The 12,373-nt window shown below is 42.9% G+C and overlaps 1 protein-coding gene across 1 annotated transcript; it reads right to left on the bottom strand.

The window, feature by feature from the left end:
• On the bottom strand, positions 1-10,393 carry CMAS (cytidine monophosphate N-acetylneuraminic acid synthetase; the record flags this gene model as incomplete). The annotated part of the gene is made up of 8 exons (XM_084275678.1): positions 1-272; positions 976-1,126; positions 2,031-2,202; positions 2,896-2,990; positions 4,358-4,491; positions 6,987-7,142; positions 7,355-7,497; positions 10,203-10,393. 8 exons carry the CDS (start codon positions 10,391-10,393, stop codon positions 40-42), a joined length of 1,275 nt encoding a protein of 424 aa, XP_084131804.1. The 3' UTR covers positions 1-39.
• Positions 10,394-12,373: the final 1,980 nt, after the last annotated feature.

The following is a 12,373-nucleotide window of genomic DNA, read 5'->3' as shown; positions in this document are numbered from 1 at the left end:
ATTTTTTTTATTAGTTCCTCATTTCCTCTCCTGCTGTTCTCATTTCCTCCCTGCATCCTTTCCTGCTGAACTCACTTCTTTCATTTGCTTTCTCACAGAGTTCACTTTTTCTAACAGCAGGAATATGTGTTCTGCAAACTCCCGGACAGCTCCACAGCCACCGTTGCTTTTACAAATGTAACCAGCAGCCTTCTGAGCAAGGGCACAGGCATCAGCAGGCACACCGCTCATGCCAGCTTTCTTCAGGCACTCCACATCAGATTCTTCATTTCCTTTTGAGGAAGATGACAGAGAAAGCAAAATGTCACACAGGGGGAAAACTCGGTATTTACCTTTGTACATACTGGTCTGTTTTTAAAGATCTGTATTCTTGCCACAGTTCTCATCTCAGCAACTCAACAGCACTTTGCATGTGTGAGCCAGTTCTCAGGAAAGCTTAATGATACATGTGAACACTGATGACACGTCACACAATCTTCAGGTAAAAAAAGTACTTCTAAGACCAGTAAAATCAAGCAACTCAGTAAGAATTTACAAGTCTATACACTTAAGCTGTCACTGTAATATAGCTTTTTTACAAAATCATATGGCTTTGTTTTAATTTTGTCCATTTCTTGCTGCCATTCCAGAACACGACCCATAGAACATCCACCTGAAATGAGCTATAATCAGTTCAAAATTGTGAGCTGTAAGTGAATGCTTGCGTAATGTCAAAAGCATTTCTAAATCTCATTATAAAAACAGGCTTCCCTGACCAAATTAGAAGCTGATTCATCAACGCCTTTAATATTTAGATTATACCCTAACAAATCTTAAAATGCTACCTGCTTTTGGTGATAACATTCTGCAATTTGCACTTCAGTCCCATAGAGTTTAGTGTACTAGCAAAGTGTTTTGAAGCTGAGCAGCACTACGAAGTCTGTTACTACTTGAAATTTTACTAATAAAAATGACTTTTTTAAAGAAGGAACTAACCTAAATAAGCGATTTCTTTCCAGCTCAAGCCCATGTCTTTTTTCCAGTCTTCCAGGACCTGTAATTTATTTGATGTGCCAACTTTTGCTATACATCCCAGCTGTATGGCTGACAGCGTTTTTGAACAATCTCTTTCAGAGATGAGTCGAACCTATTAAAATAAAGTTAAGTTCAAATAATTTCTACATACAAAAGACATGTAAGTTGATTTATTTAAAAAAACAATAGAAGTTTTGCTCATAGAAGCTCTTTCAGATTATCAGAAAAGACAAAAAACAACTGGTTTCTTCAATCAAAACTCAGAGCTGAGGTGACTAGCATCCAAAACCATACTACAGTCCTGAAGTTGCTTTGGGAAAGTGAAACATCATTTTGTAAGCTTTCCCTGAATTCAAAAAATACTTAAAAATTTAAAAAGGACATTTGTATTTTATAAATGCAACATGGACCAAATAAAATACTGATATCACAGTAGAATGGTGACTATCTAGTGCAGTATCTTCTAAGTAGGCCAGAGTAGGGAGTAAGAGAATTCCCAAGAAACATTTCTGAAATATTTGTAGAATACAACCTGTGTTGTTTCAGCTTTTTGTTTAGACTGAATCTGTACAACTTTGAAGCAGAGAAGTTACAGTTAAAACAACTAAGCAGACAAAAGTGTCTGGGGTTTGATTTACCCTCTGCAATAATCATGGGTGATCTAGGATAAAACAACTAATTTGCCTGGGTACTTCTTCCTCTTCTAGATCCAAGAGATAACAATGTATCTCTGCTTGGTAAAACTGACTTCCAGTTAATGAGCACCTGGACTACACAGAAGAGTATGATTAGTGCTAACAGCTATTGTGAGTAAGACTGAGACCTTTCTCAAATCCCTTTTATTGTCCTTTTAAAGAGATCTAAGAGCAACATTTGTCCCAACCCTGAACGGATGTATTACACTGCTTGATCACAAGTACTACCATGAAACTTCAACTGACGTGCTGCAGGGTTTTAAAGTCTTTTCATGTTCAGGTTACATCAGACAAAGCCTCACACATCAGAGCAATACTTACCTGGATTCCTCTTTTCTTTAATAGATCAACACCAACAATATCTCTATAATCATAGGAAACCATTTCCTTCTGATCTTCTGTCACATAAATGCGACCATTTGTCAGGCATCCATCGATACTGCAAACCAACAGCTTCACCTCTTTTAATGGCTCTTTTCCAAAATATCCAAAGCTAGACAAAAAAGTTATCTTTTTAGTATGGAAGTTTTTGCAAACTCCAAAACCAAACATTTCAAATAAAACTCTGATCTTCAGATAGAAGAATCAGCTCTTAAATGTTTTTTTCCTAATGCCTCTACTCATCATCACCACTCTCCAGCTCAGCTATGTTGCCCATCTGAAAACTAGGATGACTTTTATTTCATCAACATAGGATGTTCTGTAGCATTTTCCTGGGGCAAAACCAAAACAGAGTGAAGGATAAAAAAGGCACAGAAAGCATATTCCATTCCTACCCATTATTTCTTTAGGGAAGTCCAGCATAGCAGCAAAGAAAAGGCAGCTGTAAAGATGTAATCAGCTTACACCTTCTACATGAACACTCTCAGTCATGTGCATCAGCAAATGTAGTCCAGACCACAGAAGCCTAGGACAACACAGCTGGAAAAGCCAGAGGTGATGCCAATGCATTGCTTTTGTATCGTGGGGCTAACGCTTTTCCTCAAGCTGAACTTTAAAAAATACCCAAAAAACCCAAACATATAGCAAAGGCCATTCAGTCCATTTCAACAGAGATAGGAAAAAATGATCAGCTGAAAAAAAGTTGTCCAATCAACTTTGAATATGATTACTTATAAGTTCACATGACCATACTTCGAAACAATGAGCGGTATCAAAGAAATAAAGGAATAAAAAGTGTGTTTACCTCAATACTCTCTGCTCTGCAATAGGCCAGTCAATGTCTATATCAATATCCACACTGTGCTCTGCACGCATTTCATAGTAGGCCATTTTCCCACCCTAAATAAAACAGAACCCATTACCATTTTCTGCTTTGCTTAATACAAATACAAAAATTTACAATTTAGTACCATGTAACGACAGCTAAGTATCTAGTTCCACAGTGGTCACAGTAGCTTGTATTTAAGTGAAACATCAATAATGATGTTCTGCCAGTGACACAGAACCAAGCATTTGAAAAACTCCTACAGGTTAATAAGTATTTTCATTTTACAGCTACAGAACGCATGCAAGGAAGATGTTATGCATTACAGTCATTATGTCACACCAATTTCACTAGGTCTTTTAATACAGTAGAATACTTAATATCTTTAGCTTAATATCTTTGCTTAGTAAGAGAATGCTTAATTGCAAAAATACCTGCCATACCCCAATGTAAATTAAAAAAAAGTAAAAGCCCTAATCCTCAGAGATCTAGTGGCCCAATCATTATAAAATCACAAAATTCTAGAATGTTACGGGTTGGAAGAGACCTCAGAAGGGACCTCAAAAGATCACCTAGTCAAACGCCCCTGCCAGAGCAGGATCACCTAGATATGTAGAATTCAATGTAGAATTCAACACAATTGTAATATCCAGGTGAATGCTTGCATGTCCACACAGCACCAGCCAGCACTGCAGGGGTGTGTGCAAGCTGTAGAGAGCTAAAGCTAGTTTATCTAGGCCTTAGTGAGGTATCTGGAAAAGAGAAATAAGAACTGGGTATTCTTGACATACCTAGTAAGATATTGCTGTTAGAAATTGGGCTTTTTTTTTCAGTTCTGCTGACTAATACTGGAAATGGTTTGTAAGATGGAGAACTTGTCTAGCATGAGCAAGCTAAGAGGCTGTAATTGTAGACAGACAAAACAAAAGCCGGAGTAAACACACTGGTTCTGCGTTACTACCCTGGGATGTAAACATCAGGAGAGGGAAAAAGACTGTTTACGTTACGGTACAAAATTGGTGTAAGACTAAAGAGGCCGAGAATACAAGTTAATAGGTAATATCAGAGGCCTGTGACACCGCATGAAAGTAATTTTCACAACCTTAATAATGCTAACATTAATTATGAGATTACAGAATCATTAAGGTTGGAAAAGATAGGCACCTGCTTCCTGGCAAACGGATGTGAAAGTCAACATTGTGTTGTTTTAGGCTCATAGTTATACACGGCTCAGTATCATTTGTACAAATTTGTTTGCTGTGGAGGATGCTGTTACTGGAACTGCTCTAGCTACAGCTAGCCCTGCTAAGTTATTACATAATAAGTAAACTGTCCTGAGGTCAAAGTGCTGCTCCTTCACACTGACTGCATCAGAAATAGAAATACATTCTAAAGTAAAAGTAGGATTATTCAAAGGAGCATGAAAAGCGGAGGCATTAACCTGCAAGTAGCCTTTCTCAATCAAATTCCTCTTGGCAAAATAAAATGAGCCATTTTCATACAGCTCCCCAGGCCAATCTTGCCTCCTGTACCGTTTCGCTGGATTCAGGTTTTGGGGTTCTGTCATTTTGTTTTCTGTTAAAAGAGAGAAAAAATAAAGTAAGTTTTCCAGAATCCCTGTTCATCATTACTTAACTATCTTTAAATAGCTTCCTGCTGAAAAATTAAGGATACAATTCAGTCACCAACTTCTTTCATTATTACCTCTCATTACTTAGCTTCATAAAGAATCACTGAACTGCTTGCTCTATCTTGGAACTGTGGGTAACAAACTGGAGGACTGCCCTGCATTTCCAAGACAGGAAAATTTTCATTCCAACTTAAAAACAATCAACCAAACAAACGAACTGCAACAACAACAAAAAAACCCAAACCAAACAAAAAACCTGAGAGGTCATCAGCTCCAGAACTAGCTACTAAAAGGAGTAGGGGAGGCATTCTACAAAACTGTCCTTGCCAATCTGAAAGAAATACTATACTCTTTCTGTACTTAATCTCCTAATACACAATAGGGAGGGATTTAACTCACAATGAGGGAAACACAGAAAAAGATTTAGCTACCTACACCTAAAATCAGGAATGCCCTGAATGACCTCTGAGAGCTGAGAGGATCAACCTGGAAGGTGAAAAAGAGCATGATAAGAAATTGTGCCTGTCAAAATTTGTCACTTCCCCAAATTATCTCCTATTTAAAGATACACATTATATTAACTTTTCATAAGTAGCTTAATCAGGATCCACAAATAAACAAGCAAGTGCCTCTGAACAAATAGGATCCCTTAAGATCACAGTGCATGCAGCAGAAGCTGAAACAGGTTCTGGAGACTTCTGTCCTTACACCACCCAAACTCACATACACAAACCAGCTAAAATTCACCAGGTCTCATGATCTAGTAACCGTGAAAAAGTTAGAGGACATTCTCAAGCACCCAAAACATCCTGAGGCTTTAGTATATATAGACACCTTGTATTTCATAAATACACTACAGCTTTGTGCTCAATAAAGTAAACATTTCCAGTCAGAGATAGACACCTTTCTCTTTGAGGGTGCAACAATATTAAACCTTATGCAAAAGGAACAATACAAATACACAGGAAAAGATATGAGATTCTTTTAATATAATGAATACTTTAAAGCAGTCTGGAGAAAAAGAAAAAAAAAAAGAAAAAGAGGACCATACTAAACTGTATAATGGTCCCATGATTCACTGTCACCTGAAACAGCACACTTCTGAAAGGCTATTTGCTTCTACCCTTAAGCTGCTAATGTTTGCACAAGGAGTTCCTTGTTCTCCTCCCATATACTCCTTGCAAATGAATGATTCTTCATCTCTCACCACATTAAAAGCCTCTCTATATTTTATACTCAAGAACCATTTGCTCCTTTGAGTAGGCCTTGACAATTTTTTGTTTTAGTAGTCCCCCTATAGAGACTAGGTGGCACATGATCACTTCAGAAAGCCACATGATAAATCCAAATGAGATTTACTCTTTCACAGATGATCATTCGAGCAATTTCAAGATGTGAAGTGGACTTTCACTTGATTGCCTTAAGTGCAATTCACAAAATACTAAACTGCCATCCACAATTTTGTCCTCCTGTACTTTACAAACGGCATCAGGTTATTTCTCATCTTATGAGGAGCAATGAGAATATTCAAGTCAATCTAAACAAAGGCCTAAATTTTATTCCAACTTACCTCTAATGCCAAGCTTTCTTTCGTGAACTTTTACAGCATGGTGATTGGTAAACACATTAAAAACCTCTTAATCTGAAGCAATTTATATATCAGAAGAATTGTTATGCCTGAGCAACACGTTCATTTTTTTAAAAAAATAACAATGTGATGGTATCTGAACTAAACACTTCTAGAAAAAGAGGCAAAACATTTCTGCTTCAATCACAGAAACAAGAACAATATAGATAATGTGTGGAATAGTTCTTTATGCAAGGACAAGAGGTACTTGTATAACTACAAGGTACAATCTTTATTTGAAAGTCGAGAGTTCAGTCACCTTGGCAACTGCAGCGGAGAGGCCTATTTTCTTTGGGAAAAAGTCATGTTCTTCTGTATAAGCTAACTAACAGAAGCTTAGTCCTCATGGCCCAAAGGCACTTTGGAGTTCGACATATGACAGTGGCCAAATCACCAGGCTAAGAGGTTGCCACCTCATCTTCACTAAGACTTTACCTCACATTATTCGTCATTTGCTAGATACTGCAGTTAGAATCAACACTTTCCTGGTTAAGACAGGACCTTGGTGCCAAGCAGAAGGTTACATGCGCAGTTTTTGGACACTCTATTTTGAGCCTAGTCATGTCAGTAACATTTTCATTTTCGATACCTTAGCACTTCTACAAACATGTCACAGAAATGCTTGGCAATGATCAGTAATATCAAAACAGCATCACTTTAAAGGAATTCCTAAGCCATTTCACACCTCTCCAAGAACTCAGCCCTTGCCTCTGGGTATCACTTCCTAATCTACATACTGTAGGTATGAAAATAAAGCATTTGAGTAAGACTTTTGATGAAGTATAACTGTAATCAGAAATGGCTAAATATTACCTCCTTTTTTTACCTCGCTCCATCTAAATTGATGCCGTCTCACAACAGAGAAGACCGAATCAAACCCCTCCTTCTGGATCAGATCTGCCACTTTTATAAGATCACTGGGATGTAAACAAGGAGATGTTGCTTGAATGTTTCCTACAATATCAACCTCTAAAGTAAAACAAAGAAAGATTTATGAAACAGTGAGTATTTTTAATACACACAACCACAAAGTACGTTACAAGTGAGTGCCAGAAAATAAAAGGAAACTCTTTCTAGTTTTTTTTTTTTAATAAAGGTTTTACATATTTTTCTAAATAAGAAGTGCATTATCCCTCTGGGGCTACAACATAAAAGCTCAGCATATGTCATTACTGATTTACCAGGATGATGATTAAGAAACTCTCTGATAGCTTCTAGAGAAGTGGAAGAATCTTGAGAAACTTCGGGGCTTCTGCGATGAACTTGAGCACCAAACTGCTTTGCGACTTTCTCAATTTCATCGTGGTCTGTAGAAACCCAGATGCTGTTGGCAGACAGTGACAGAAATTAATATAAATAATAAATCCCAGCATTTTTGACCTGCCTGCCATAATCTACCCTGAACACCACTCTGTCTTATGTACGCATTACAGCTTGCAATGAAAGGGACTAGTTCTAATATTTGTGTTAGTAAAACTATCCCTGTCAGTCCAACAAGCAACTTTTAACAATAGGGATAAAACACATACATTCTATAGACTCTAAAATCTCAAGCTTGGACTGCATTTCAGTTTAATTCCATACAGTCTTTGGCCTAGAAGCTTGAGAAACATAGAATTCAGGAGTGTTAGCAGAAAAATCTTAGTGTCAGCACCAAAATTTGTTAGGCATACTAAAAGATCAATGAAATGAATGGCTTGAATGAGGCATTCAAAAATAATTTAAGAGTTCAGAAACAAGGTTGACAACAAGTTAAACTCCCACACAGATTAGTTTATTCCAAAAGTGTTTTAAAATGTGTTTGTTAGTCTCCACACAATCCCAGAGAAAGAGCTGTTCAAGGTACAGTTGCGTATGCTTTGGCGGAGGAAACCTTCAATACCGGTAAAGCAAGACTGTGGTTGTTCAAGAGTAATAAACATTTACAAGAGGAAGGGCTAAGTCTGAATATTATGTGACAATAAACACTAGCTAAACACCATGAGGTCACTGCTGCCATCATTGTGGCAAAAAAGCATGTGAGATATAAACAAAAAATATGAATGAAAAATAACCCTCCTTCTTTTGGCAACACTGGTATTCCCAACGCACTGTACACAGTGAATGGTGCTTCTTTTTTATCTGAAGACATGATAGGATAATCACAATAAAAATATGTATGACAGCAATGTCAAGTCACACCTAAATGAACAAACACAGAAGAGGTATTTTCCATCAACCACTTCAGGCTGGTTAGCTGTGATATACACTCCCCATAGCAGAGTTTTGTTGTGCAACGTGTTCCCTGTAAGCACAGCTGTTTTGAAGGTGACTATAAAACCTACCACACTTCCACCTAATGTGTATTTCATGCCTCAAAGTTAGACTACATAACCCCAGCTGGCTTCCTGTTGGGTCAATTCAAATAGAAAATGAGGAGGTCAGTCAAACCACCTTACCTACCATAGGTCATTAAACAATATGGATACATGTGCATTAAGTAATTATCAGCAATCTAGGTCAGAATTTTTTTTTACTGCTTTTTTTTATTAAAAATTAAACCAAGTCAGTGGTGATTCCTCTACTTTTCAGATACAGTAAAAAACATTTTTGCAGAGCAGACAATGGTACAGCAACTATGAGATACAGAAGGCTCGTGCTTACTTCCAGCTCTGAATCTAGCCAGGCTATGTTTCTACCTGACTGTATCAAGTCCCTGCTCTGAACATAATGCAGCAGGCTTGCATCACAAACCTGCACCTAGGCATGCTACATACTAAGCACATTCTAACCACATACTAGTTTTAATTTAGTTTATCAGTATGTGTGTAGAAAATCCTCAGTTTTGTTCTGGCAGAAAAAAAAAATAACAATTTACCAACAACATACTTGTTTCTATCTAGCTATAATTATTGCTACCAAAGTTTCCTGCACTTTGCTACAAAGTGAGCTTCTCTTCTGCATCACAGAGGCACGGAGAATTATTTTCTTCCCCTTGACATTTACAAGACTGCCCCTGATGTGCAGCACCTACCCATGGGCCCACCCCATACATGAAAGAAACTAGAGCATGCCCAGCAGAAAGCCAGCACAGCGGGCCTGGAGGCACTTGCATGCCAGGAGATGCTGAAAGGAGACGACTTCAGTAGTCTATACAAGGATAGGGTACAGGGGCGACTTTACTGCCATCTTCAAGTAGCTGATGGGCTGGTAGAGAGACAATAGAGGAACTTTTCCTGGACAAGCACAGTCAGAGGCCATAGACACAAACTGCAGGAACTGAAGTGCCAATTAGATAATTGCAAAACAATTTCTCCAACAACAAGGGCTCTCAACCACTGGAACTGGTGCCCAGAAAGGCTGCGGAAGTCTCCATCCTCGGAAACACCCAAGCTCGGCACATGGTCTAGATCAGCCCTAACCAGCCCTACTTCACATGGTGGGTGGGACCAGGTGACCACCAACCGAAGTCACCCTGTGACTCACTGATTACCTTTTGGTTTCATTCAGCGCAGCTATCTTAACGAAGTAACAATGTCAACGCTTCCCGGCACCCATCACTAGGCAGTGCCTCCCAACCGGGAGCCAGAACAACTTTAACTCCAGAAGGCCACGCCGCAAGGCTGCCGATCCCTCCGTGGCTTCGCAGCTCGCCCTGACCAGGAAGAGACGGCAGAGTTGCCGGCAGGGTGCGGCCCGCTTGTCCGGCACCACGCCCTGCCCCATCCTTAGCCTGGCTGCCACGTTAACCTGCACCCCCTCGCCTTCAGCGAGGGCCTCCTGCCACACACCTGCCCGCTCCCCCTGGCATTTCGGCCGAGACTCCGGCGCCAAGCCCCGCAGCGTGCCTGGGGGACGCCAGCTACGCACAGAAGGCTGCCCCGGGGAGCCCGCAGCGAGCAAAGGCCACTTCCCCCATCCCTCTCCGCTCCGGAGCACCCCGACAGCCCCGTCCCAGCCCAGCAAGGCCCCTCCCGCCGCCCAGTGGCGCAGCCCACTCTCCCGACGGATGGGGGTAACGGGGAAGTGGGCGAGAGGGCGCATGCGCACCTGTGGAAGACGCCGGCGTCGCTGGCGGCGCGCAGCACCCAGCCGATGAGCGGCACCCCCGCCAGCAGCTTGATGTTCTTCAGCGGGATCCCCTTGCTGCCGCCGCGCGCCAGCACCAGCGCGGCCAGGTGGGCGCGCGGCCGCCCCTCGCCGGCCGCCGGCGTGCCCGAGCCCCCCGCGCCCGCCTCCATGGCGCGCCCCCGCTCCCTCGCACCCTCCCGCCCGCCCGGCCGGCCTCCGCTCTCCCCGCCCTTCCCTGCCACGCACCCCTCCCCGCACCCAAAGCGCCTGCCGGGAAGTGTAGTCCTTCTCTTCACACCGCGCCTGCGCGCAAGAAGGGAGATGGGGGGGGGGGGCTCTGCTGAGTGGGCGTGGCGGTTGAGGAGAGTGCGGGGCTCCGGCGCCCCCGCGTTTTTAATAAGGGTGGGCGTGATAGTGCTCGTTTTCCTGCCTGTACAGAGGGGGTGCAGTACCCCCTTTTGGCAGGGGGTACTCCGCAAAGCCCTGTCCTGGGCGGAGCGCCTCAGGGGCCGCTTTCGAGGCGGGGCGGGAGCCCGTATATAGCGCCCCGCGGCACGGATGCGCCCGGGTGGCTCTGTGTAATGCTCTGGGCACGTCACAAGTGATGACAAGCTGGCGAAGGGCGGGCGTGTGTGTGTGTGTCTGTGTGTGTGTGCGCGCCCCTCTCCCGCAGGGACGTAGGGCGCAGCTTTCGCAGGCGCTTTGCCCTGGTGCTGGGGAGCCCCCGCAGCTGGGGGCTGAGGGCGAACGGCAGCCCGTGCCCGCAGAGCCCCGCAGGCACCGGCTGGCCGGCCTCCTGGGTGGGGTTTGCCGATATTTCTCCGGCCGTTTCTCCGGCGTCGTGCCCTTCCCGCGAGGGGAGTCCCGGCAGAGGGCGGAGTAGGCACAGCAGAGCCGTTCCCTGTGGGGAAAAGGCCCTTCAAGGCATCGCTTCTGCTTCCCGCCTCCTAAAAACGTGGTTGAAAGCGCAAACAACCCAGCTGGTAAGCTACGTCCAGTTTACACAGAGGAACCGGGCGAATAAAGTGATGCTCCACCAATGCAAGGCTGCAGAGGGGTGTGGGGTTTAATGCGCACTGGGAAACGGAGAGTAAAGGGCAGTGAACAGCACCAAGTCGCTCCTGGAGGCGAGGGGTCTCGGTTCATAATGGAAACGTATCACGCTCGGTTCGCCACAGTCATCCTCAGGTTACTTGAGGTGTGTGGGGAGCAGAAGGAGTTCATCCGCCGCCAAGGGAAACGCTCCTGGGTGCATTCACCTGTAGGCACGCATGTGAGAGTGGTCACTGGGGGTTTGGGTATCTCTTTCTGAGGTGGACATCTGTCCAAAGAAACTTTGCAGAGACAGATAAAAGCTTGTTCTTCAACGATGCAGATCAAGGCAGGACTCTTCAAGTACCCTTTCTCAGGTGAGGTTGGACACAGTAGCTGCAAGCTGCTCAGTGCCATATTTCCTGCTGGTTCCTTCCTGTGCACTTAGTTCTGATGGTTTTTTAACTCTGGAGTTTCAATCACATCTAAGCCCCTACATATTTAGCGCTATGCTTCTGTCAGAGGGTGCTGTGCCCGTGACAGACCGAGGTCAACAAAACGTGTACCTGAGCAAGGTCAACTTCAGTGTAAAGTCTGGTGGTCTCTCTGAGAGCTGCTCGCTTTGCTGGGCAGGCAGCAGTCTCCAGAAGGGTCTGAAGAGAAGTGCTGCAGTGCTAACTATGTAACCTAGCACAGTCAGTTTGCAAGATGCTACCTTTTAGACCTAGATATAAGAAAAGGGAGTATCAAATGCCTGCCAAAGTTCTGAACAAACACAACAACTACAAGGTGCTCTTCTGCTGCCAGCAAAGGTCCTTTTTGTTGAGAAGAAAGATAAAAGAACCTTTGAGGTCAGTTTTGTGGACTGACTTTACATCATATGATTTTGTGCAGTTCTTTGAGAAGTGCCTTTAGAGGAGCATGAGATGGCACCTGTATAGCAGCATACAGTGTTGCAAAGAAAATACACAAGGCATTAACAACTGAATAATGAGAAATCATACACTGTATTAAATCTCAATCAGAGACAATATTCAAAATACCTACCTGTTACGAGGCAATGGGTTAAAGACATCTGTATCTGGGTTTATCATGTTGTTAAAATTGGATGATTTTTC

Source organism: Gallinula chloropus, assembly GCF_964237585.1.
Source record: "Gallinula chloropus genome assembly, chromosome: 1".
Classification (NCBI taxonomy): domain Eukaryota; kingdom Metazoa; phylum Chordata; class Aves; order Gruiformes; family Rallidae; genus Gallinula; species Gallinula chloropus.
Note: the sequence above shows the minus strand (reverse complement) of the source record. Positions and strands in the feature narration are given on the sequence as shown.